The following is a 26,434-nucleotide window of genomic DNA, read 5'->3' as shown; positions in this document are numbered from 1 at the left end:
GAAGAAGCACTTAGCTCCTTTGAGAGTGGGCACAGGGGGCATCGAAGTGAGTTCACTGAGGAGGTTACATTTGAGCTGATTCATGAAAAATAAGTAGGTGTTTTTGAGGCAGAAAAGGGAGCCGGGAAGCCACTACAGTTGGAGAGAATAAAGTTTTTATAGGTTGGTTTGTTTCTATGTACTTGAACCTACTTGAAAACAGGACAGAGACAAGATTCCAAAGTATGCTTACATTGTGCTAAGGAGATTAGATTTTATCCTGAAGCAAACTAGAGGGAAAAAAAGATTTTAATCTAATCAAATAGTGTAATCATCAGATTATATTTTTTATTGAAGAGAATCACTTAGTGGTTAAAGGAAGTTATCCAGGCTAGAATAGATCAGAGTTTTCCAAAATGGGAGATAAAGCAGGAATTTAAGAGATTTTGGAGGTGGAAACTCCAGGGGCTGGTTTACTGTGGGAGTTGAGAGAGGGTAACCTACATGACCTCCAGGCTTCTGACTGGGCGGATGGTACATATTTCATTCATATTTTAATAAGCACATTTTTTCACATTTAAACATTGCTGAAAGTGAGACCCATCTTATATTTGATGGTGTGTCTAGTAAATATTATAAGCGGTTTCTATTTTCTTTCTCAGTAATATAATAAATAATGGTGCCTCACCACATATGGCATCTTAGATTTCTTATAATACAGGAAATAAGGTCAGAATACAACCGGCAGATCAGATTTGGGCAGGAGGGCTGAGAGGGAGAGAGTCACCACCTCTGACAGGTGAGGGGAATGCTGCTTTTCACCATCATACCTTGCTTTATTATTTAAAGCAAAACCAGAGGTCTGTCTTCCTGCCCTGCTGCACGTGGAGTGCTTGCTAATCCAGGCAGATGAAATGTTCAACTCTGGAATCTGGACATTGTGGGGTGGAGGCCAGGCTGGTGCTGGAAAGCTCACCTGGAACTCTGGATTTCTGGAAGGATAGGGGCAACTGTTACATTTGTCACCGACTTAATCTTTCATTAAATTGGGCATCCTGCATTGTTAGATGTCGATTATCAACAAAAGCTCTTCCTATAAATGGGTATCTTCATATTTTCAACCTTATAGCACTTCAGCAGTGCAAAATATTTTAATATATTCCCTGCTCTAAAAGATGAGCGGGCGCAGCCCCGCCTGTGGAAAGAGCAGTCCACAGGGTCCACTGCTGCCATGCCCTAAGCGGCCTCCGTACTGGCCCCTGTGTCCTCCTGTGGTATGTTCACCACTTGTCCCCCAGTGTGGTCATCTAAAACTGAGATCTCACATCATTTCCCTGCTCAAAACTCCCCAGTGTTTCCCACCACCCTCAGAATAAAATCCAAATTTACCTCAGCCTGTAAGATCCTAACCATCAGCTCTGACCTGATCTTTTCCTCTCTCCCTCACACCCCTGCAGTCAGACCTGTCTTCAGGCTGAACCCCACAACTCTGCCAATTATTTCCCCACCTCAGAACCTGTGTCCTTGTTCTCTCCGCCTGTACTGTCCTTTCTCTGGATCTTCCCACAGTTTCCTCCCTTCATTCGGGTCCTGTCAGATGTCACTGACTCAGGTAGGTGCTGCCTACACACATACCCTAAAGCACGCAATGCCCCCCACTGCCAGGATCTTTCCCTTCAGCCGCTTCCTTCCTCTCCATCGCACTTATGATGACCTGAAAGCATTGATTTAATTGTTTGCCCCAATAATATGCAAAATACAAAAAGGACTTTATCTTCCCCTGGAATTGGGCCTGGCACCTGGGAAATGTAAAAGAAATAAGTGCTCATGAGCCAGATGCTTAGTCTAAATGGAGCTGTACCAGGTAAGACACAGTGTTGCTCTTGATGCTTACTGTGGCCATGACTCTCTCTCAAAAAAAGTTAACAAAAATCCTTGTGTAGAGATCTCTATGCTTCATATTAAGATTCTAAGACCTTTACCTCAGTTGATTAAACCAGAGATTAGGCTGCAGGAACCAAAGGCAAATAGCTTCAGGCTTACTTCTTCAGTATAGTCCTCAGATCAGTGGTGTCAACATCTCCTGTATGATCTGTGTGAGCATCAGCATTGGAGAAGCACTGATCTACAGCTTTGTTTTTCTAATGGCAGGCTTATGAAATCGGTTTAGCAAGTCACAACTAGCAATTTTTAAAAGCAGATGAAATAGGTTAGGGTAGATTAAGAACAAAATATTAGAGTATAAATCATGTAGATTGCTTAAGTTTTATTTTAAGAAACTATGCATGTATGCATAAGATCACAATGTAAAAATAGATTTATTACTGTGGATTATGGTCAAAATGTTTTAAAGCTGCTCATCTGCAGGACAGCCAGGAACTTGAAGTGAGAATTAACCCGTGGAGGAAAGTGATACTTGATTGTGACAATTGAACCAATCAGCTCTTCTAAATACGGTTTAGAAAATTAAACCAAAGGGGTTGTTTGGACAAACCTTTTCCAGACTATTAAAATTCTTCCAGTTTAAAACTTTTTTCCTAGTTTCGTCTTTAACACATGTAAAGTAGTACATAAATTTTTCAACTCTATACTTTCACCACTGCTACTTGAAAAAAATCAGAGACTAAAACCTCTAAAATTCAGCAATTTGGGACTTTGGAAATGTCCTTACCTCAACCTACAAGCTGTTAATGAGTAACAGAGTTAGAGGGTTACAAGTGCCTTTGGGGAATTTTGAAAAGAAAATTAAAAGTAAAGTAGCAGAAGACAGAGTAAAATTTAGCTATAATGATTGATAAAGTCTCTGTACAAATCCAATTATTAGCAATCCATAAATATATTTGTATAGTAATACGACATTTTACAACAATCTACACTCATCATTTTTTTCAGAGCTGGCGCATGCATCAGAGTCACTAAAGCCTCTCCTTTGTGCAACAGGCATTGCAACACATGCTAACATAAACCACACCGGGCGCACTAATTACCTAACACACTCATTCGACAGGTTCTTTTTTTTTAAATACCTGGTATATTTATGGCATTGTGGAGGGTAAGGATGTAAACTTTTGCACAATCTCAAAGCAATTTTTCTAGACAGGAAAACTTGAGTTTTGATACTGTAAATTAGACAAGCAGGGGCCAAATTTTTCTATGTGTGAGAAAAGAAATAGTCCTTAAGGCCAACTTTTGGCTAATTAGAGGCATACTACTAGGTTATTTGGATCTCATACTCCCTTCCTATTCTTTCTGTTGGGCAATTTTATCCTCCTCTGGTATATCCATTAAAGAATGAGCAGTTTCAGAGCAAGACACTGCAATTAAGTTTCCTTCTGGGGCATTTTGCTGCTGTATTATAGCTCTTGCTGGGATTGATTTCAGACCACCTCATATACAGAGCGAGGCAAAGTATGTTTACAGTTGTGGGTACATGAAAGATGGAGTTTATTCTTGTGTTATTATTTATTAATGGTTGTATTATTTTCCATACAAACAACTGTAAACCTACTTTAGTCCCATCCTGTATATAGAAGTGTTAGCGTAGTGGTAGGATAGGAAAAAAAATGAGACAGAGTAATTAGCAACAACACTTCCATCCTTGTCTCCCTCACTTTTCCAAATATCCTTATGATAAATCTCCACCACTACAAAGAACCAATGCATAAATCTGTTCACTTTCCAAAGTTTGATCTCTGGTGAGCCCCCCAAAATTTTATGATTAACAACTTCTGAAAGGAGACTTCTGCTTCTAATTTTGACCAAGAAGCTTGTATTAGAATAGCATTTCCATTAACATCAGGAATAAAGGGGCTTCCTTATCATCACTTTTAGCCAAAATAAAAACAGAAACAAATAAAAATGGCCAAAGTAAGCAACATTATCACTATTTGCTGATCATATGATTTTTTTAGGCAGAAAATGCAAGAGAATCAAATGAAAAACTATTAGAAACAATAAGAGAATTCAAAATTCATATATGGAAACTAAAGGCTTTTATATAACCTTGTAGAACAAAAAACTGAAAAAGAAGATATATAGATATGTGAAAGATTTATATGAAGAAAACAAAAACACTACTAAATACAAAAAATATATACCAAATGACACCATACTCTTGTTCAGGAAACTGGAAATTTCAACATGACAGAGACTGATTCTCCCTAAATTAATCTATAACTTTAGTGTAATCCCAATAAAAACACCACAATGATTTATTTTGGAACTAGACAGACTCTAAAGTTCAAATGGAAAACGAGCAAATAAAAAGAGTCCGAGGAAGTCTTAAAAATAAGAAAAATGAGAAGCATTGTTTTTTGTTCTAGACAGTAAAACATCTAAGCTAAACATTTTAAAATGTGGTGCAGATGCAGATGCAGAAGAGGTCATGGCACATGTAACACACATTTGTAGAACGAATCCATGGATTTGGTAGAAAAACCAAATTGCACACACATGGCATTAAAATTCATGGAGAAAGTGGTATTTAAAACTCATGGAGAGCCCTGACTGTTGTGCCTCAGTGGGTTGGGTGTCATCCTGAAAACCAAAAGTTTGCAGGTTCAATTCCCAGGCAAGAGGCAACTGACTAATGTTTCTCTCTCTCTTTCTCCCACCTTCCTTCCACTCCCTCTAAAAATAAATAAATAAAATACTTCTTTAAAAAATCAGAAAAGAGGAATTATTCAATAAATGGTGTTGGGATAACTGGGTAACTAGTTGGGAAAAAACTGGAGTGATGTCTCACATATTGCATAGAATGAGTTCCAAATAAGTAAAATATTTAAATGCTTAAATGTTTTTAAGAGCATATATCAGAAGAAAACACAGGGAGTTTTAAAAAATAATTTCTGGAATCATAAAAAGATGGTTTAATTGGACTATATAAAAATAAAAATTTCCACCCTCACTGGTGAGGCTCAATGAGTTGGATTGGATGTAGTCCCGAAAACCAAAAGGTCACTGGTTCTATTCCTGGTCAGGGCACACACCTGGGTTTCAGGCTAGGACCCCAGTTGGGGGCATGTGAGAGGCAACCAATCAATGTTTCTCTCCCTCTCTTTTGCCCTCCTTTCTCTCTTTAAAAACAATTAAATAAAATCTAAAAAAAAATTGCCTGCTTCTTAAATCCATTCATTATAAACACAGTCAAAAGAAAACTGATGAATTGGAAAAAATACTTGTTACTCACATCCCAAAGAGGATGTAAATTCTTTGCTAAGTAAATCAGGAGTGTCAAAATCATTTTCCCCAGGGGCCACATCAGCCTTGCAGTTGCCTTCAAAGGGCTGAATGTCATTTCAACTCCTTAACAGTTAAGGAATAGTTCCATTTATACAGTCCTAAAATTAAATTTGGCCCTTTTTGAAGGCAACTGTGAAGCTGATGTGACCCCTAGTGAAAATGAGTTTGACACCCATGAAGTAAATCCTCTATTAAGAAGGGTTTCTAAAAATCAGAAATGAAATAAAACAAAACCATCCCCCCACACACATGTAATAGAAAATTTGGCAAAGGAAACAGAAAAAATGGCCTTTAAACATGTGAGGAGACACTCCAAGCATAAAAAGTGAAATACAAATTACTTATAATAACATTTCGTGGTTTACTCCTCAGGTAGACAAACATCACAAATGTTTGATAACACACTCTGACAACACACTCTGATGGTGACGTGGCCCTAGCATTCACATTGCTGAAAGTCTGTAAATTGGTACTCTTCAGAGAGTAATTTGGCAATTTCTGTTAAAATTAAGCCTCACAGCTCTGGCAGGTATGGCTCAGTTGGTTGGAGCATCGTCTGGTGCACCAAAATGTTGTGGGTTCCATCCCTGCTCAGGGTGTGTGCAGGAGGCAAATGAATGATGCTTCTCTCTCACGTCGATGATTCTCTCTCTCCTCCTCCCTTCCTGTCTCTAAAAGTAAATACATACATACATACATACATACATAAATTAATCAATTAATTAAATTAAAACCACACAGACCCTTTGAAATGGCCATTTTACCTCTAGCAATTTAACCTACAGAGGTTCTCTTAGGTGTGTCAAATGACATGTGCAAGAATTGCATCACTGTAGCAGCAACACATTAGAAACAATGTAAATGCCTGTTGGTAGGGGACTGATTAAAGAAATTATGGTATATTCATCTGACAGAATGCTCCTGGACCAGTGAGGAAGGAGGCCTCAATATCTGTCTCTCTGTCTGTCTGTCTCTCCTCCCACCCTCCTTTAGATCTTTGCAGCTACTCTTCAACTTTTACCCTCCCAGCATTCCACTTTATTCTTCTCCACAGCATTTGTGACTGTCTGGCATAATATGTGCATTTCATTGCTTATTTGACTTTTGTCTGTCTTTCCCGTCCCCTTCAACTAGAATGCAAGTTCTATGAAGTCAGATGTTTTGCCTATTTTATCACTATCTTCATCACCTAAGAGTGCGTGGCACATGGTATACACTACATAAGGACTTGTCAAATGAATGAATAAAAATGAATAAATATTAAAGTTATTAATAAATATTAAAAATATCCAAAACATTTTTAAGTGAAGAAGGCAAGATACAATAGTATTCTAGTCTTTGGGTAAAAAATTATATACTTACATACATAGACATACATAGACACACCCATTCGCATGCATACCCATATGCAACACATGTGTGTGCATGAGCATGTACACTTGCTGAACCAGAGAATCTCCTGAAGGATCTGCAGTAAGCTGGTATGAGTGGTTGTCCCTGAGGGTGGGAGAGCAGAATTGTACAGCTGGCCACCATAGATGGGAGGGAAACCTGATTTTTCAGACTTTGCCCTTATACTTTTAAAATATTTTTCTACAAACATGCATTATGTACTCAAAAAATATATTTTTTAAAATTGTTGATTTAAGGAATGACCTGAAAGAAGCAGAAACTTCTTGAAAGAGACACAGAAATAATAGCTGGTGGCTCAAGAGGCAAACATGGAGGGCCGGGCATTCCACAGGTCCGAGGGAAGGGGCTTCAGGGAGGTGGGAAGGGTCTGTTGTGTCTTCGGCCCTGAAGACCTGGAAAGCCCTGTCCCTCTGTGTTTACACACCTGCAAGCTCCTGGAGGGCAGGAGATGTCATTTATCTTTGCACTCCATTGCTTCAACAGTAACTTGAATGGAAGAAGCCTGGCATGCAGTAAGCGAGTGCCCCAATGTTCAGTGAGTGAATACTGTAATCCTTTTCTTCATATAGTTTATATATTGACTTTAAAATTAGGAGCACCCTGGCTGGTAGCTCAGTTGGTTAGAGCATACATCTTTAAAAAAAATTATTTTTAATTAGAATTTCTTTTGGAAGGTCAAGGGACTACACCTCTACCGAGTGGCCTTAGAATATGGTAGTCATTAGTATACTACAGTTATAGTAGAACTCCCACCAATAAAATTGCCTTGGGGAATTAGACTTTTAAAAAATCCAATGCATGAAATTCACAGAGATATACAAATTCACCAGATAGAGATCTGACCAATAAAACATGAACATAACTAGATTAAAATCATTGGCATATATAAAGAAAGAATGTCCATCAGTAGCAGAGTTAGTAGTCTCCTCAACAAACAAGAGTCAGAATGCAAAGGTCCTCAGGAGAACCATTCCATTCTGTTCAGTTTGGTAGAACTGCCCTTATTTGTGGAGATGAATGTCTGCCTCTCTTAGCAGAGGCCAATAAGCACTGGATTCCTCTAAGGCACCCCTCCTGTTCACTTTTCATACTTACCAACTAAATTTCCAGTTATGCCTTCTCTCCTATGAAGGTTGGCCTTCTTGGAGAATGCACATTGGTCATGACTTCAACATTCCCATGTTTCTGACCTTGATATTTTTCATTATAAGCCAATGACTTTTTGGCTCTTAAACATCAAGTGGCCTACATTAATGTGACTGTGTCCCTCAAATATTAATAATGCTCTTCAATTGCTGATGAAATCGGAGTTCTGAGTCCACAAAGCTGAGAATCAAAGGCGGGCTATGGCACAAACACCAAGCAAGGAACACTTCCCCATGCCGAACTGCCCCCACCTCCCAAGTAAAGCCCTGGGAGACAGTTTTAGGACACCCATCCTGCCTGTGTGCCATCTGACAGATATTCATACACAGAGCACCTGCTGTAAGCCAGACACTATGATGCAAAGCCAGAGACTGAAGGGGTTCCTCATGGAGTCCAAGTTATGTGGCTTGTCTTGTCCAGTTGTTCTTAGTCCTAAGGATCGCTGATGATGAAGCTCTAAAATTTTGATGAAATCAAAACAAATCTTTCACAGAAAAATCCACAGAAACAGAGCTGTTTACCTTCCATTTATTTTGTTACATTGAAAATTCTTTGACAAAACTATTGGCTTTATCATTTACTAGCCATGTAACATCAGACAAGTTACTTAATCTGTCTCCATGACTCAATTTCCTTTTTTAAAAATTTTTTTATTGATTTTTAGAGAGAGAGAGGAAGGGGTGAAGAGATAGATAGGGAGAGAGAGAGAGATAGCAATAGAGAGGGAGAAACACACTGATTTGTTGTTCCATTTATTTATGTATTCATTGGTTTATTCCAGTAGGTGCCCTGACTGGGGATTGAACTTGCAACCTTGGCATATAGGGGACAATGCTCTAAGCAACTGAGCTACTGGGCCAGGGCTCTGCTCTAATGTTCTGATCTCTGGAGGGGAAGTAATATTAGTGCTATCCTTATCAGACTGTGTAAAGGGTAAAGTAAGGCCTTGTATGTGAAGTGACAGCACAGTAGTTCCTCACTTGTGATAAGCAATAAATTACTGCTATAAATATTACTATGCAAAATATTACCTTCAAAATTTGAATTAAATCCAAATGTCGATGAAATAAAGGGCAACCTTAACGTTACTCCATAGTAAATTCCAATGAAAGGCTACTTTCAATTTGCATAAGAAATTGGTTTATGTCATCCACTTGATTTCAATATTTTTTATAAGTCAAGAAGTGCTGAAAACATTGGTTCATGTAGGTCAAAGAACATACTCCAAGACTTAGATGAATTTATGTGTCATTATCACTGTAAATTAATGGAACCATCTTTGGTGAGGTATACATCATTGAAGCGTTCTATGGGCCCAAATAATGAATTCATGTTTTAAATTTTTAAGAATATATTTTATTGATTATGCTATTATAGTTGTCCCAATTTTTCCCCCTTTACCCCCTCTATCCAGTATACCCATTCCCTCCAGCAATTCTCCCTAGTTCATGTCCATGGGTCATGCACATAAGTTCTTTGGCTTCTCCATTCCCTATACTGCTCTTAACATCTGCCTGTATATTTTGTACCTACCAATTTGTACTTTTTAATCCCTATACTTTCCCCACTATTGTCCCCCTTCCCTCTCCCAGCTGATAACCCTCCAAATGATCTCCATATCTATGATTCTGTTCTTGTTCTGCTTGTTTGCTTAGTTTGTTTTTAGATTCCATTGTTGATTTTTGTGAATTTGTTACCATTTTAATGTTCATAGTTTTGATCTTCTTTTCTTATATAGTTCCCTTTAACATTTCATATAATAATGGATTGGTGATTATGAACTCCTTTAGCTTTACCTTGTCTGGGAAGCACTTTATCTGCCTTTCAATTCTAAGTGATAGTTTTTCTGTAGAGTAATCTAGGTTGTAGGTCCTTTCTTTTCATCACTTCGAATACTTTTTGCCAGTCCCTTCTCACCTGCAAGGTTTCTTTTGAGAAATCAGCTGAGAGTCTTATGGTAACTCCTTTGTAGGTAACTGTCCGTTTTTCTCTTGCTCCTTTTAAGATTGTCTCTTTACCTACAACCTTTGGCATGATGTGTCTTGGTGTTGTCCTCTTTGGGTGCAACTTGTTTGGGACTCTGTGCTTCCTGGACTTGTGTGTTTGTTTCCTTCACCAAATTAAATAACTTTTCTTTCATTATTTTTTCAAATAAGTTTTCAATTACTTGCTTTTCCTCTTCTCCTTCTGGCACCCCTATGATTCAGATGTTGGTATGTTTGGAGATGTCCCAGAAGCTCCTGAGCCCATCCTTATCTTTTTAATTCTTTTTTCTTCTTGCTATTCTGATTGAATGCTTTTTTTTCTTCCTTATGTTTTAATTGTTGACTTGATTCTCAATTTCATTTCCTCCACTGTTGATTCCCTATAGATTTTTCTTTCACTTTTTTTAAAGATTTTATTTATTTTTAGAGAGGGAAGGGAGGGAGAAAGAGAGAGAGAGAGAAACATCAATGTGTGGTTGCTGGGGGCTGTGGCCTGCAACCCAGGCATGTGCCCTGACTGGGAATCGAACCTGCGATGCTTTGGTTCGCAGCCCGTGATTTTTCTTTCACTTAATGTAACCTTCATTTCTGCCTGGTCTTTTTTATGCTGTTACAGTATCAATGAGTTCTTTGAGCATCTTGATAACCAGTGTTTTGAACTCTGCATTGATATGACAGGTTGCTTATCTTGATTTCATTTAATTTTTTTCTGGAGTTTTGTTCTTTTCTTTCATTTGGTCCATATTTCTTTGTCTCTTCAATTCAGCAGCCTCCCTGTGTTTGTTTCTTTGTATTAGGTAGAGCTGCTTTAACTCCCTGTCTTAGAAAAGGCACCTGTAAATTGTGTGGGGCAGAGCCTTAGGTAATCACCAGGAAGGGGCAACCCATTTCATCAATTCATCATTTTGTGGCTCTGTGTCAGGGGAGGGCTTGGAGAGGGGATAATGCTGTTGCCTGACTTCTGGAGATTTGTCAGGGAGAAAGCTGTTCCCCAGTACTTGTCCTGTTGCCAGTCACTTCACTCTCTCTCTATGCCAGTTGGACCATTCCAGCCGTTGCCCTCATGCTGAATCCCAGAGGTGGAGAGTCTGAGTAAGTCCTAAAACCTTTGTGGGCCCTTTAATAGGAGTCTCCTGAGAATCCCTGCACTTTCTTCTGTTGCCACAACCCCCACTATTTTTTTCCACTTTTTAAAGATTTTATTTTTTTAGAGAGAGGAAGGGAGGGAGAAAGAGAGGGAGAGAAACATTGATGTGCAATAGATATATTGATAGGTTGCCTTTCTCATGCTCCTAACTGGGGACCTGCCCTACAACCCTGGCATGTGTTCTGACTGGGAGTTGAACCAACGACTTTTTGGTTCACAGGCCGGCACTCAACCCACTGAGCCACACCAGCTGGGGCCTCCACTGGCTTTTACAGCTAGAAGTTATGGGGTATTACCTTCTTGGTGCTGGAAATTTTGGGTGGTCTGGTCTGAGGCTAGGATCCCTCTCTCCCACGGTATGCCTCCCAATTTTTATATGCCACACGTGAATGTGGGAACACCCAGTCCACCACCTCTCTGCCACTCCTTGCCTCCCTGCACCTCTCCATGCCAATCCATGTCTCCAGCCTCCTATACATCTGGATGAATGTGGCTTCTTTAAACCCTTAGTTGTCAGACTTCCATGAAGCGTGATTTTCTGATGAATATGGGTGATATTTGTTTTGTAGTCTAGTTGTAATTTTGCTGTGGTTGCGTGAGGAGGTGAAGCGTGTTTACCTACACCTCCATCTTGACTAGAAGTCTCATGTTTTAATTTTAAAGTCATCTGAGCAGAAGAAAAATTCAAAAGAATTCTAAGCTGTTTGGAGAATATTGAAGATTTCTGCTTTCAGAGAAACTAATAAAACTTTTTCAATGGGCCTCGGACCACAGAAAATTCTTCCTCCTCATTGGAAAGTTGGCAATGTCGCTTGCACTTCATCTTCACTTCCTGAAATGGTGGCTGAGCTGCAAGAGTTAGTGGGTTTCTTTTAGCAGCATCCATAATGCTCTGTGTAGGACCTTCACTCAAAAGATTTACCTTAGTATCATCGTAAAAAAAATCTATGATGTAACAAAACTGATAATGAATTCTTCCCAGTTAAATTGCTCTGAGAAAGCTTCTTTTTCTCCCTCTCACTCTCTATCTCTGTCTCTATCCCTTTTGAGCACACATACAACTTATGCACGTAGTTCAATCATATAATTTAACATTTGTTCTTTGGTTCCCAGAAAAAAAAAAGCTGAAGGAATTAATCACCACCAAACCAGTATTACAAGAAATGTTAAAGGGACTTCTCTAAGAAGAAGAAAAACATTTAAAATTTTTTGAATAAGAAAATATTGCAAAGAAAAAAATGATCACTGACAAAGGTCAACATATAATAAAAGTAGTGTGTCAACTAACACTAAAGCTAATACAAAGGTTAAAAGGCAAATGTAAAAATATCACATGTAATTACAACAGTAATTAAGGGATACACACATGCCCAAAAGAAGTAAAAAACAATGGCAAAAACATAAACACAGAAGGTTGAGTAAAAATTGTAGTAACTTTAGAATGTGTTTGAACTTAAGTTACCACCAACTTAAATTAGACTGCTATAAACATAGTTTTGTATACATGAAGCACATGGTAACCACAAACCAAAAATCTATAGGAGATAACAGAAGAAATAAAGAAAAAGAAATCCAAACACAACACTACAGAAAATCATCAACATATAAGAGAAGGGAGCAAGAGAACAAAAAAAAAGGAACAGAGAGGAATTAGAAAAACAATCAGAAAACAAATAATAAAATGGCAATAACTACGTACTTATCAATAATTGCTTTAAATGTAAATGGATTAAATGCTCCAATCAGAAGACAAATGGATAAAGAAGCTGTGGTACATAAATACAATGGAATATTAGCCATAAGAAGATGGAAATACTACCATTTATAACAACAAGGACAGACCCACAGGCTATTATGCTAAGTGAAATAAGTTAGACAGAGAAGGGCACATACCGTATGATTTCACATTCATGTTCACATTTGTGGAACAAAATAAACAAACACAAAAACAAAGAAACTCATAGATACACAGAACAAACTGATGGTTGCCAAATGGGTGGGTGGTTGAGGCATTGGGTGAAAAAGGTGAAGAGGTTAAGAAGTACAAATTGGTAACTACAGAGCAGTCAGAAGATGTAAAGTACACCTTAGGAAAAATTGTCAACAGTATTGTAATAACCATACATGGTGTCAGGGAGGTGCAGTACTTATTAGGGAATCACTTGTAAGTTATACAAATGTATAACCACTATGCTGTGCACCTGAAACTAATGGAATATTGAATGTCAACTGTAATTGACCAATAAAAAAATTGTTAAAGGATTTGTTCTTTGGAAAGTCAGTGGACTCTGTGAATAGACAAGGTTTTTTCTAGTCAAAATTTCTTGAAAAGGTTGAGGTCAGACTAGGCTCTGATACAGTTAATGACCTTCACAACAGTGGACAAGACTCCTTTGAATATTTCTGGCACAGACCAATCAATGCCCATTGATGCTGAGAACAACAAGTCATGACAATGTGTGGGACACTTCCGGCAAAGCAGTCCAACCAAACATGTTACCAAACTTCTAAGGTGCTCCATCTGTGCCCAGAAAACCAAAACTTTCTGTCTACATGAAATTTTCCTTGACAAAGACATTTTTTCACTATTTGGAAAATGACAATAGCTTGTTGAATCTCCAAAAGGGAGTCAGAAAAATTTGAGTATTTTTTAAATGGCTCCAGGGTACAAATAAAGAATGATAATGAAGAGCTAGTTACAATGGAAGGCATCACCTGTTTTCTCTAACTCTTTGCCTGTTGAAGGAAAGTGGTCTAGCAGCCAGTTTAGGGACCTGTTTCCAGACATTAGAAGACAGACCAGTGATACTGAAGGGGATGGTGCCTTTGAAATCTGCATGGCTTCAGTTTTCTTCCTTTGCCCCAAGTCATAAATCAGTTCAAGTATTTCCAAGGTGCATGGGTTCACTAATTTTTCTACAATTTTTGTCCTTTTTTGCTTGACAAAAAAAAAAGATAGCTACTCTTTAAGGTTGCCCCAAGATGTGCTGGGCAAGTCCAGTTTTGTTAAAGTTGTAGCCTTTTAACGAACTATAGAAATGATCCCTGAAAGCACAGTCTAAAAGTTGCAGCCTTTTAAAATCAAGTCTTTTCTTATGAAATAATTTATATAAGTCCAGCCATTCCTTAAAAGTAATTTTTAAATTCTAGCATATTTTAAACATGCAAAATTCCAGAAAATAATATGACAAATAGCACAGGTATCCCCCACCCAAGATTTAACAAATGTTAAATATTTTGCAACATTTTCCTTAGATCTTTCTTTTTAAAGAAATAAAACATAAATAACAGCAACATTACAGCTCCTTTATCTTTTATTCATTGTTCTTAGAAATAATGAATAAGATGAATTTGGCATGTTTGTGTTTATGTTAGAAAAGTATGTATTTGTGAAAAAATATATTATACATTTTAGAAAACTATATGAATCTGACATTTTACATATCTATTTGAACTGTTTTTATGATGTTTCTGAGATGCTGTAAATGTTCCATTGTACTAATAAGCTATAATTTATATATCCACTGCTGCTAACTACAGGTAGTTTTTTCATTATTTTACTATTAAAATCAGTGCTGTGTAGATGTACCTACAGGGTATTATGCTGCAGGAAATAAGATGAAGACAAATGCCATATAATTTCACTTATTGATAGAATCTAAAAAACAAAATAAATGAACAAGCAGAATAGACAGAGACTTACAGATACAGAGAACATTTTGACTGTCGCCAGACGAGAAGGGTTTGGGAGGATGGTAGAAAAAGTTGAAGGGATTAAGAAGTACAGATTGGTAGTTACAGAACAGGCATGGGGGTGGAAAGTACAGCCTAGGGAATATAGTCAATAATATTCCAATAACTATGTATGGTGTCAGATGGGTACTAGATTTATCAGGGTGATCATTTCATAAATTATATAAATGTCTAATCACTGGGTTGTACACGTGAAACTAATATGATAATGTACATCAAGTAGAATTAGGAAAAATTATTAAAAATCAATCTGTGCTGTAATACACATTCATTTCCATGTGTCCCTGTGTACATGTCAGAGTTCCAGTAGGGTAGATACCTAAGACTGCAGTTGCTGGCTTACCAGGGAATTACATCTTCAACCTAACCTCTTGCAGGTAAATTCTCCTTCAGGTAAAAAGAGAAACACTGCCCCTCCCCTGCTTTCAACACTGTGACACTAAATGTCGAGAGGTGGGCAGCTCCTGCTCCAACCAGTTTTCCCACTCTCAGGACACGGGGACTGGATACCTACCATTCAATGATGACACTAAGCACCCGCCCGGGGTTAGAAGAGGCCTCAGGGAGTCAAGGCTGAGTCCCACAAGGTTGCAACAGGGGCTAAAGATAACTCTTTCAAGAATTTTGATAGTGAACACAAACAGAGAAATAGGACATTGACCAGACTGGATTCTAAAGTCAAGGGTAGTTTTGTTTTGTTTTATTTTGTTTTCCTAAGAGGGTGTAGCAGTCAGAGTAATGGCCTCCAGAGAGTTGCAGGCCCTAATTCCTGGGAATTGTGAATATATTAAATTACATGAAAAGGAGAATTAAGGTTGAAGATGGAATTAAGGTTGCTAATCAGTTGACTTTAAAATAGATTATCCTAGATTATCCAGGTGGTCCCAAGGTAATACAAAAGAAAAACCACAGGCCAAAAATGTCATCACTTGTACTGAAAGCCCATGATCCCAAACTTGGATTTAACACTTACCCTAATTGCAGTGTTGACCTTTGCCAGAAATGTAATCTTAACTCCTCTGGAATTCTCTGGTCAGCTGGATGACGTTATCTGTCACAAGGGCCATCTACATTCCCCAAAACCAGAGGCAAACTTCGAGATAAAATCCTTCTTCCTGTTCTCCTGGACCAAAGAAAATATCCTGGCCTAAAAATAACCCTTTCTTTTGCTAATAGCTTCCTTGCCCCACCCTTCTTTTCTATAGAAACCTTAAATTTTGTACAAAGCCCCAAAACACCCTTCTGGTTGCTAGATGGGATGCTCCATGATTTAGGAATCGCTTAATAGAGCCAAATAGATCTTCAAATGTGCTCACGCGAATTTAACAGTAATCACAAGGATATTTAAAAGTGGAAAAGGGAGGCAGAAGAGAGAATCATAGGGATTTGTGATTATGGAAGAAAGGCACAGTGAGGACAAAGAGATGGGACATTGCTTGCTTTGAAAACGAGGGAAGAAGACCATGAGCTGAGGAGTGTGGGTGGCTTCTAGAGGCTGGAAAAGGCAAAGAAATGGATTCTTCCCGAGGGCTTCTAGAAAGGAATGCTGCAGCCCTGCTGGCCCCTTGATTTTAGCTCAGGGTGATTGGTGTTGGACTTCTATCAACAGAACTGTAAGATGATAAAGTGGTATTGTTTAAGACACTAAGTCTGTGGAAATTTGTTACAGTAATAAATAGAAAACTAATACAGAAGGGATTATAAGAGTTCATTTGAATGTTGAAAGGAATGATTTCTTGGAGAAGAAACTGATTATGAGTGAGAGGAGAGCAAAGCCCTTCACAGAGGAAACAGAATAGGTGGCAGGACTGCCTTTGAGAGGAGCAGGGAACTTTCAAAGTAAGAAGGCAGAGATATAGGAATGTGGGTACAGTCCCCTTAGGAATTTTTATAATGCTTATGGCATATTTCAATTTGTTAACATTTATAATTGAAAAAAATTTTGATTAGCTCTGGCTGATGTGACGCATTGCACTGAGCGCTAGCCTGTGAACAGAAAGGTCACCAGTTGGATTCCTAGTAAGGTCACATGCCTGGGTTGTGGGCCAGGTTCCTGGTTGGGCACATGAGAGAGGCAACCGATTGATGTGTCTCTCCATCTCTTTCCCCCTTCCTTCTCCTCTCTCTAAAAGCAAAAATTAAAAAATAAAAATAAAAATAAATTTTTATTATATTTATTTTCTTACCTGTTCTTTTTCTTAAGGAAGATTGTATAAGTGTTGGGCATCACAAAACCTACATCCTTTACTTGATAGGCTATTAATCTGGCAAAGATTACCAGCAATCAAATGAAAAAGGGAAAACTCACTGGCTAAATAACACATAGTTTTGCTGTGGTTTAAAAAAAAGTGCACTGACTGGCGTGGTTCAGTTGGTTGGGTGTCATCCCACACAGAAAATATGTCACTGGTTCTATTCCCAGTCAGGGCACATGCCTAGGTTGCAGTCAGTACCAGGTTGGGGCGTGAAGGACAGGCAACCAATTAATATTTCTCTGTCACATTGATGTTTCTCTCCCTCTCTTGCTCCCTCCCTTCCTCTCTCTCTCTAAAATAAGTAAAATCTTAAAAAAAACCCTCCAGTAACAAAAGAGAAATAGAGCTATTTTTAATGTTAATGTTCCTAGATTTTTAATAATAGGAACATTATGTAATATAATGGTCCACATCTTCAAAACAGTCTACAGAAAATACATTTCATAGAGCTCTTTCTAATAGTGCCAATTAATAAGGGGCTTAGGATTTCATTCAATGAGAAGGAAAATAAGATGTAGTGGTTGCTACTAATCTGGCTTCATCACAGATTAGATTTCAAAGTATTTGGAAATCCGCAAAACTGATGGATTGGACTTCCTGTTAAACTTTACAGACAAGAACACATTTTATCTCTACTCCCTCAAGTAACTTCACTAAAACAAAAGTAAAGTGATAAACCAATAACAACAAAGAGAGTGGGAGATGAGAGGAAAATTTTGGAAGACGAAAGATGGAAAATAGGTAGACTTCAGCAGAGCAGAGAAAGATGAATTCTAACCACCTGCAGGAGGCAAAATGAAAACAGGTAATTCTTTTTACCTTGAGGAACCCTAAAAAGAAAGTCCAGATATTGGAGGCAGTAGCACATACCTCTGAAAGGGAGCAAAGTTTGGGGGTGAAAACTGAACAACTAGTTGAAAATCAACCTAAGGAAAAATTAGATTCTTGAATTTGTTCTTCAAGGCTCTGTAGCAAGGAGGTTGTTGAGAGGAGAAAAGTTTGAGTGTAAATATGTGACTGGTATATAGAAAAACAAGCCAACACTACAAAAAAATGCAAGTTTTAATTGTTGAAAAAATAGATAGCTGTACAACAAGAAAATAGATGTTAAAAAACAAAAGAAATGCAGTTATAGTACATTGCATGGCTCAGCTGTGAACAATATTTAAATCATCATAACACTATGAACACTTACTGTTTATTTAATAAAAATCATGATATATCAGAGTTTAGCAGTAAGGAAAGTGTATGTGTGGTTAGGGTAAAAGAGCTAAAATTTCTTCTGTATTAGGAGCTCACTAAAGATGTCTAAAAATAGTAAAATCAATAAGTAGATACTAGTTAAGGACATTAAAAATAAATATGAAGATCTATACAAGCAGAAACAGTCAAGAGTTCAAAGTTCTGGGAAGAGTTTGGGAGTGGAAAGGGTAGGTTGCTGTCTTTTGCTATAATCCTGGTAGAACATTAAGTTAAGATTTAACATTTAGAATAAATTTCACTGTGGCATATTAAAAGGAATATATTTGTTTTGTTAGCATTATATTTCCCTTTATTATTAAGGCAAGTGAGTCATCAAAATTAGTTATTTTAGGCTAGCTCAGGGCTTCTCAACTGGGAAATATTTTGCCCCCCTCCCTGTACCCCCTGAACATTTGGCAAAGTTACAACCAGGGCTGAGGGGCAGATATCGGCATCTAATAGAAGTTAAGGATGCTGCTAAACATCTTACAATGGACAACTCCCCAAATGAAGAATTATCTAGTCCCTAATGTCAATAGTGATGTGGTTGAGAAACCAAGCTCTGAGTCTCTGAAGATTATTTCATCAGAACACTATATACTTAAAGATTGATGATATGCAAACATTTTGCAATTTAGGACTGACTCAGCTATATATCTTGGTGCAATGTTGGAAGCAGTCTGGCTGTGAAATACATGTTTGGGGATGTTGAGAATGGTAAGGTAAAGACAAAGGTATAATACATGATAACAATAATAATATACAGTGCTTTGTACCTCAATAATCTCTTTCATCCATGGTTCCTAGGATACTTTATAGACTAGTAATAACTACTTTGGTACTAACGTATTACTTTTATCTAAGGATCTCAAGCACTTTCACAACACTCTCACAACCTAGGAAGTATTATTATCCCCATTTTATATGCAAGTAAACAGAGGCACAAATGTTAAGCAACTCACTCAAAGCCACGCAAGTCAATAATATCCAGCATTCTTGACACAGAGCCTATTAATATTAAGAGAACTGGTGTAAGTGATGCAGTAACAAATTAATGTGGCATAAGTATTATCCTAGTTCATTTAGCCAATTGGTTTCAAGTTTATAGTTCATATTCAGTACCTTATGTTTTTGCCTAAGTCCCTCCAAACCCTCCAACATCTTAAAGACCCAGGACTCTAATTGCTTGGTAATAAAAGGGACTATAATTACTGAGTGCCTTTCTTTTTTTTTAAAGATTTTATTTATTTTTAAAGAGAGGTGAAAGGAGGGAGAAAGAGAAGGAGAGAAACATCAATGTGTAGTTGCCTCTTGTGTGCCCCCCCGGCCCACAACCCAGGCATGTGCCCTGACTGGGAATTGAACCAGTGACCCCTTGGTTCATAGGCCAGCACTGGGTTCACTGAGCCACACCAGCCAGGGGACTGAGTGCCTTTCTTAAATCAAGCACACTTAACACACCTTGTCCATTCTTATAACAGCTTTACAAATATATGCTGTTATTGCTGATTTTTATAGTAAAGAACGTTTCAGAGAATTTAAACAACATGCCTGAGACCTTTCAGCTACTTATGTTTGTATCCAGGCATACTATATTCTCTTTCCACTGTATCCTGCAGCCCCTCCAAGCATATTAGTGTGAATCTGGTTAATGCCCAGCCCTTAGTCTCCTCTCCTAAAACTCAGAAAGCAAATTAATGAATCTGTAATGAAAAATTTCAGGGGGTGCACCAAGGTTGGTACCAGCCAGGCTCAGCCTTTTATACCCATTCCCAAGGAAGTCCTCTAATTTTCTAAGGATTTTTCCAGAGCTCCCTCCTGGTTCCTCATATATTCACCCCAACAGCCAGACCAAAGCCCGAATCTGTGTGTCTTTCCCTGTGAGAAATAAATAGCAAGTGAATCACCTTCTCCTGTTCTCATTCCTGTGGCAGGCGCACACTGATTGCCCACCCACCATGTGTCACCTGGGCAAAAGAGGCATACTGAATAGGAAGAAAGATTGATGTTAGGTAAGAGTGTGACTCAGTGCTCACCTGCTTTTCACAAAATGGTGACCTTACATTTGTATCCTAAGACTGATGTGCCCTAGCATTCCTTGGATACAGTGAGCTCAGGCTCCTCAGGTCCCTGTCAGCTGCAGCCCACCCCGCCCTGATCCAGAAATCTAAGCTGATTTGCACCTGAGGATAAGATTTACTCTGGGGCGCGTTAAGAAAAATAAAAGACAATCACGACCCCAGCTCATATTAAATGAACTTCAATGCAGCGTTCGTACTTTGGTAGGGAGCTTTTGCTGCTAAATTCACTATCTGGAAAGAGAAGGTGTAGAGACAGTGTTAAGAAGAAAACTCCAAATAGAATTAAGATAGCCCACATGGTCGAAATGTTTTTAATTTTCTCTAGTAAGCATAAGATAATCGTAAATCCTTGATAATTCGCTGTCAATTTAAGCCCTTCCTTTTAGGTAACCCTTTTACCGGAAGACTACAAACTTTTCTTACAAGGAGAGAGCTGGGTTTCAGTTCTTTCTGTTCTCTACCTGCCATCCTAAGCATATCTGAAAAGGGCCAGCGAAGAGGAACCCGGACGCAAGCATGTTTTCCCATCCTGGCTAGCCAGGCCCTGAATCATCCCAAGTTGATTGCACTTTCCCCCTCAGCCAGCAGCATTCGAGACTTTCCCTCGAAGATTTTTTGTCTTGTACTTAAAAGGAAGAGTGGTGGGAGAAGGGAGAGGCGGAGAAGAGAAACGGGGTGAAGGGCGCGGAGGGCCGTTCCCGCCCCAGTCGGAGGCGCCGAGAGGCCAGACACTGCGAGGCTACGAGGCCAGGAATGTGCCATCCGAGCGGTGGGCTGGCTCGGGCGCCGCGCACCTGAGCGCCGGGGGCGGGGCGGAGACGGGCCAGACCCCCCTCCCACCTAGCGCCGCGCCCCTCCGCGCCGTCTCGGCCCTTTCCGCCCGCGCTTCGGCGTCTCTCGGCTCCCCTCCCGCCCCTCGCTGCCTCCCTCCCTCCTCCCCCTCTCCCAGCTAGCCGGGTAGAGAGCTGGGACCTCCAGGCGGCGAGTTGGCTGCGGCGCCTTTAGCGCGGCTGCTTCGACTCACCTGGGCGCCGGTTCTAGCCCCGCGCCTCGTCCCCCAAACTTCTCCCAGGTAAGGGGTTGTCACACGCGCACCGGTTCCTTTCCGAATCGACTGGACAGCTTGTGTCTAAGCGTCCCCCTTCCTCCGAGAGCCGTTCCCAAGGAATGGGCTGTCGGCCGCGACCCCGGACGGGCAGTGTCCGGAGCGAGGGGCTGGAGAGGAGACGGGCCGACAGGTGGCGGGGTCTGGCCCGGGTCTACAGACCGCTGCAGGCCGGGACCCCGGTGCGGTTGGGGCGAGGGCCATCCCTTTCTCCTCCCCTGGAGGGGCGGCTAGCGTCCCGGCCCGCCTTGGAGGTGCGTCGGCGAAACTTTGCAAGTCGGGGACTCGGCAGCCACTCGCCTGCGGGGACAAGTGGGCGCACGTTGGGTCCGGGGACCCGGAGGGGCGCAGCCGCGGGGCAGTCCCTTGGGCCGCGTGAGGACCATACGCTTCCCTTCCCCGCCCCCTTTTGTGTTTCCATTCAGACGGAGAGCTGCTGGGGGAGTCGCGGCCGCTCCACGCCTGGGGGTCGTTCGCGCGTACCCTCGGGGCCGCGGGAAGGAAGAGGCGGCGGCGGCCTGAGCCGGGGTGGGCGTCCTGAGGTGTGAGCCCGGCCGGCCCCGGTGGGAATATGGCGACCGGTGGCTACCGGACCAGCAGCAGCAGCAGCGGCGGCGGCGGTGGCGGCGGCAGCACCACAGACTTCCTGGAGGAGTGGAAGGCGAAGCGCGAGAAGCTCCGCGCCAAGCAGAACACCCCGGGCCCGGCCGCCCAGGGCGTGGGCACTTGCGAAACTGCCGGAAAGCCCCCGCCGGGGTCTCTGGGCACCTCGGGGGCCGCCACGGTCAATGAGCTCAACAACAACCTCCCGGGCAGCGCCGCCGCACCTGCCACCCCCGGGGGTGTGAACTACACGGTGGCCCCTCCGGTGCTGTCCCGGGCGGCCCCGGGCCCGCGGCGGCCCGAGGACGAGACCCCCGCCGGCGCCGCCTCCACCTCCTCTGGAGCACCGCCGGCCCGGGGCGACGAGGAGGAGGGGGACGGCGCCCGGGAGAAAGGCAAGAGCTCGGGTCCCAGTGCCCGGAAAGGCAAGGGGCAGATCGAGAAGAGGAAGCTGCGGGAGAAGCGGCGCTCCACCGGCGTGGTCAACATCCCCGCGGCAGAGGTGAGCCGGGCGGGGACTGCAGCCTCACCTGGAGGTGGAGGTGGAGGTGGAGGTGGAGGTGGAGGTGGAGGCTGCTGTCTCCTTGTGTTTCCTCCTGGGAGCTCTCGGGTCTCCTGGGCTCAGAGTTTTCCCACTGTAGCTCGTACCACTTACCCTTTAAGGGTGGCAGAGGGTGATGGAGTTTTACTCTGAACAAATGCTTCTTGGGAAGTTCCCAGAACCCAAAGCAGGGCACGTGCTTTTCAGGCTAAGGTCTCAGACCCAGGATACATTTTTACAGTGGTGGAAAGACAACTACTGGCTCCAGAACTTGCTCACTTAGACTTCTTTTTTTAATGCTTGATCAGTTAGAAAAATTGATTAATGGCGATGATGACATACTGTAGTTTCCCACGTGTGTGTCTCAAATTATCAGATTGTTTATCTCCTCTTCTCAACAGTGTTTAATAGCACCTGTAAAGGAAACGTGGCCTAAGCATAATCCGAGACACCTTTATTTTTCGTTGAATCCAAGATGAGTATATCCACATAAATATATGCCCTATTTCATCTATTTCATGTGTAACCTAGACTGGAAATACTGTTCCTCAACGCGCACACAGACTTTTTTCCTGAGTGGTATTTAGGACAGTAGGAACGCTGTAGGAACTCAAAATTTTTGCTGAGATGATCTCTCCTTTATTTGAATATTTGGCTCTGTGTATTCTAGAAAACATTTGTGGTAGGGTTGGGTTTTGTTTGTTTGTTTTTGAGCAGTGTCAAAACATTTCTGCAGGCAATAGCACCTTCCTATTAGAGTGACTGGTGAAAGATTTTTACTTAGTGTATAGCTGCACCACACTTTACCCGCAACAAAACGATCTTAAACAAGTTTTGGTTACTTTAATAGTAGCTCACCAGTTTTGGGAAGTGATTCCACAACCTTGTTTCATCCAAAGTAGTTTTTCCATCTTTTTCTCATTGGCTCATTGTTTTACTACCTTTTTTTTTTTTTTAACTTCTGGTCTTCAGTTGCTTCACTGTGACACCAAGAAAATAATAAGAATTTACTAACTTTAATTGTGGGTCAAGTAAAAGCATTGGCAGACATACCCAGATTTTTAAGTCTTAATATAATTTCTGTACCTGGAAAATCAGTTTTTCTATGGAGAGTATATTTTTATGAGTGTTTCAGAGAGATTTTTATCAGCCAGCAAAAACTGTCCACTGTGGTTTGCTACTTGCACAAAAGATCTGTTATTCATTAAATTGCTTTAGAAGGAATTCATAAGTGTGGTAATCAAATTTCTAAGGTTATTTTTATTTGTTTAGTTAAAAATATGAAGATTAAAGGGAAACTGAAGACAAGGCTTTGGAAAAACTGCATTCCTCAACTTTATTTTTAAAAGTAGCTGAGGGTCCAAATAAAGGAATTTGTCATTTTTAATCTTTTGCTCATTATTCATGTGACAGGAGTCTTATTTTGGGAAATATATTGGCAGATGTTAAACTTCAGTATTTGGCTGCTTGTGCTAACATTGTTATTTCTTAAATACCTTTTTGTTTTTGTTTTTTAACAAGGGTAATGTTTACTAGGGGAAATAAGTATGGTGTATTTTGTGAGATCCAAAGAAACATCCTTTGTTAACACTTTTGCTTTGGGTAGGGAACATAGTGCTGAGAATGTAGATGACTCCCTACTACAATTGAGTCTAATACTCTGGAATGTTTTTCATTTGGGTGTTGGCAACTCCTAAATTTAATCTTCCTTAAAAACAAACAACCCAGGTTACCATTTTTTTGTCTGTGGAATTTGAACCTTTTTTATTGAATAGGGAATTGAGGACTGCTTGCTTTTTGTGGTTACTATGGCTCTGTTTCATGCTGTAGGACCCAACAAAACATGGTCATGTTTTACCATTGTATCTAATTAGCAGGCGTGCTTCTTGAGTGCCTCCTCCCCATATTTTCAGGGTTTTTTTTAAATGACTTAAGCCAGATTATTTTAGTAGTGGTAGAATAGATGGCTCAAAACTTTGAAAGGGAACCTTTTGCTATATCTTTTTCTTTTTAGAATTGTGTGCCATTCATTTCTATTAGTTTCAATATTCACAAGGCCCATTGCTGTGGAGCTTCTTGTGTAATACTACTTGTATCACTCCTGTTTTAAAAAGTCATAATATTTACAGAATTTTCAGGTATGAAAATACTGTAAAAGCAGAACATCTCCAACCTGTCAACTTTCAAAAGCAGACTTGTATTATATATAATGTTGAGTAAGACTTATTCTTAGACCCTATTCCCAACCAAGTTTATAGTAGATTAGCATGTAAATTGTATGTTTATTGTAGTGGTTAATGAACAGTAAGTTCCTTCAAGAAGTATTTATTAAATGTGTGTGGCACATGCATTGTGACTTTCATGAACTTATTTTACTAATTACTGACTACTATAAAACTATTATAAAGGTACCTGAGAACAGCTAAAGGACCCAAAAGCAGCTAGGAGGTAGTTTTAGGAAGGAAGCAGGTCAAAACCTGAAAGTCGTGAATGGGGGTAAAATACTGAGTTGATACTGCATGTGATGACTGTAATAAAAAGTGAAAATATGTAGATGAGATAAACTTTTGTTCTCATTTACAAAGTTAGAGATATTTTTTAAACTTTTTGAAACATTTTAATTTTTTTTTGAGGGAATAGCCTGGATTGGATATTGGATGGGACATAATTCCTGCCAATAATTATTGCATATGCTTATTAAATCAGTCAGTTGTTTACTACATGTTTGTCTTCAAGGTACTATTGTAAAACAAGGTACTTGTTTTCTGTGGAGAAAATAAGGAGGGTAATGAGCAAGAGTGTATCCAGGAAGAAGGCTAAGTTAACAGTTTAAAAGCCATCTTAATGCTCATAAGTAATTGTTTATTAGAAATATTGTGTGTTTAAAGGGGACAAGATGATTGGGCTGAGAGGCTACTGAGGATGAAGGTCTGGAGCTCAGGATTATATTTCTTTAACCTATGTATTCATGCATATACACATACATAGCTGTTTGTATGAATATAGTATTTTAAATGCCAGAGTTCAGGGTTCTTAACTGTTGCTGCACATTAATATCGTGCGAGGATCTTAAAAAAAAATACTCCCCTCTTCCTCCCTGACCCCCTTATGATTTAGCCTGTCTGGGATGGATCCCAGGCAATGATATTTTGATAAGCTCTCCATGTGATTCTGAGGTGAGTCAGGGTTAAGAACTATTGGGCTGCTGTCTGGGGTACAGAAATGAAAAGGACATAGGCCTTGCCTACAAGGGGCTCTCAAATAATATAGGCAGTTATGCTAAGTACAGTGTAAAGTATGGCCTATTTCTTGATCAGGGTACCTAACTCAGGGAGGAGGGTGATAGTTGAGGAAGGCTTGCTAGGTGGTTATATAACCCTGTTTATAGAGTGCTTCTAAAAGTTACTGCTATTGATTAGGTTTGCATGAACGGGTTAATGGAGATAGTTACCATAGAAAATAAACTTTTAATAGGTAGGACTCAAATGACACCGAGATTTTGATTCAACTAGAAAAGTTAAGATTGAAACTCATTGATTTCCTGTTGGTTGACTGAAGTATTTTATGTGTTGTCCTAATTAATGTTCACAAGTAATCCAATGTGGTAGTTACATTACTCTTTTTATCCCCATTTCCGGAGGAGAAAATGGAGGCCTAGAGAGTTCAAATGACTCAAGAGCACATGGAAAGTGAGTAAGGGATAGAGCAGTGTTGGTGTGTGTCTGTGTGTGTGTGTATCTAGGGAATGGGGAGTTTTAAAGAATTAACCTGCTTTACATTATTTACCTTATTTCCCTAGACTTTTTAAATAACTTTTTTTTAGAGGTTATCTTAAACCATTTAAACATCTGAATGGGGAAAACAGTGCAAGTAGGGAATTGAAAAGAACTTTAGGTCAAATTTGTAAGTTCAGTAATTGCTTCTGACCCTCTACAGTTTGCTT

At 40.0% G+C, this 26,434-nt stretch overlaps 1 protein-coding gene across 1 annotated transcript in view; it reads left to right on the top strand.

Annotated features, from left to right (window-relative positions):
* The first annotated feature begins 20,955 nt into the window (after positions 1-20,955).
* Positions 20,956-26,434, top strand: part of PAWR (pro-apoptotic WT1 regulator) — a 119,984-nt gene continuing 114,505 nt past the window's right edge. The window contains exons 1-2 of the mRNA XM_045844977.1: positions 20,956-21,314; positions 21,773-22,452. Of these exons, the coding sequence (XP_045700933.1) occupies positions 21,919-22,452 (534 nt within the window). The 5' untranslated portion in view covers positions 20,956-21,314; positions 21,773-21,918. The remainder of the gene's footprint in view (positions 21,315-21,772; positions 22,453-26,434) is intronic.

Source organism: Phyllostomus hastatus, unplaced genomic scaffold, assembly GCF_019186645.2.
Source record: "Phyllostomus hastatus isolate PE091 unplaced genomic scaffold, TTU_PhHast_1.1 phas_contig_432, whole genome shotgun sequence".
Classification (NCBI taxonomy): Eukaryota; Metazoa; Chordata; class Mammalia; order Chiroptera; family Phyllostomidae; genus Phyllostomus; species Phyllostomus hastatus.
Note: the sequence above shows the minus strand (reverse complement) of the source record. Positions and strands in the feature narration are given on the sequence as shown.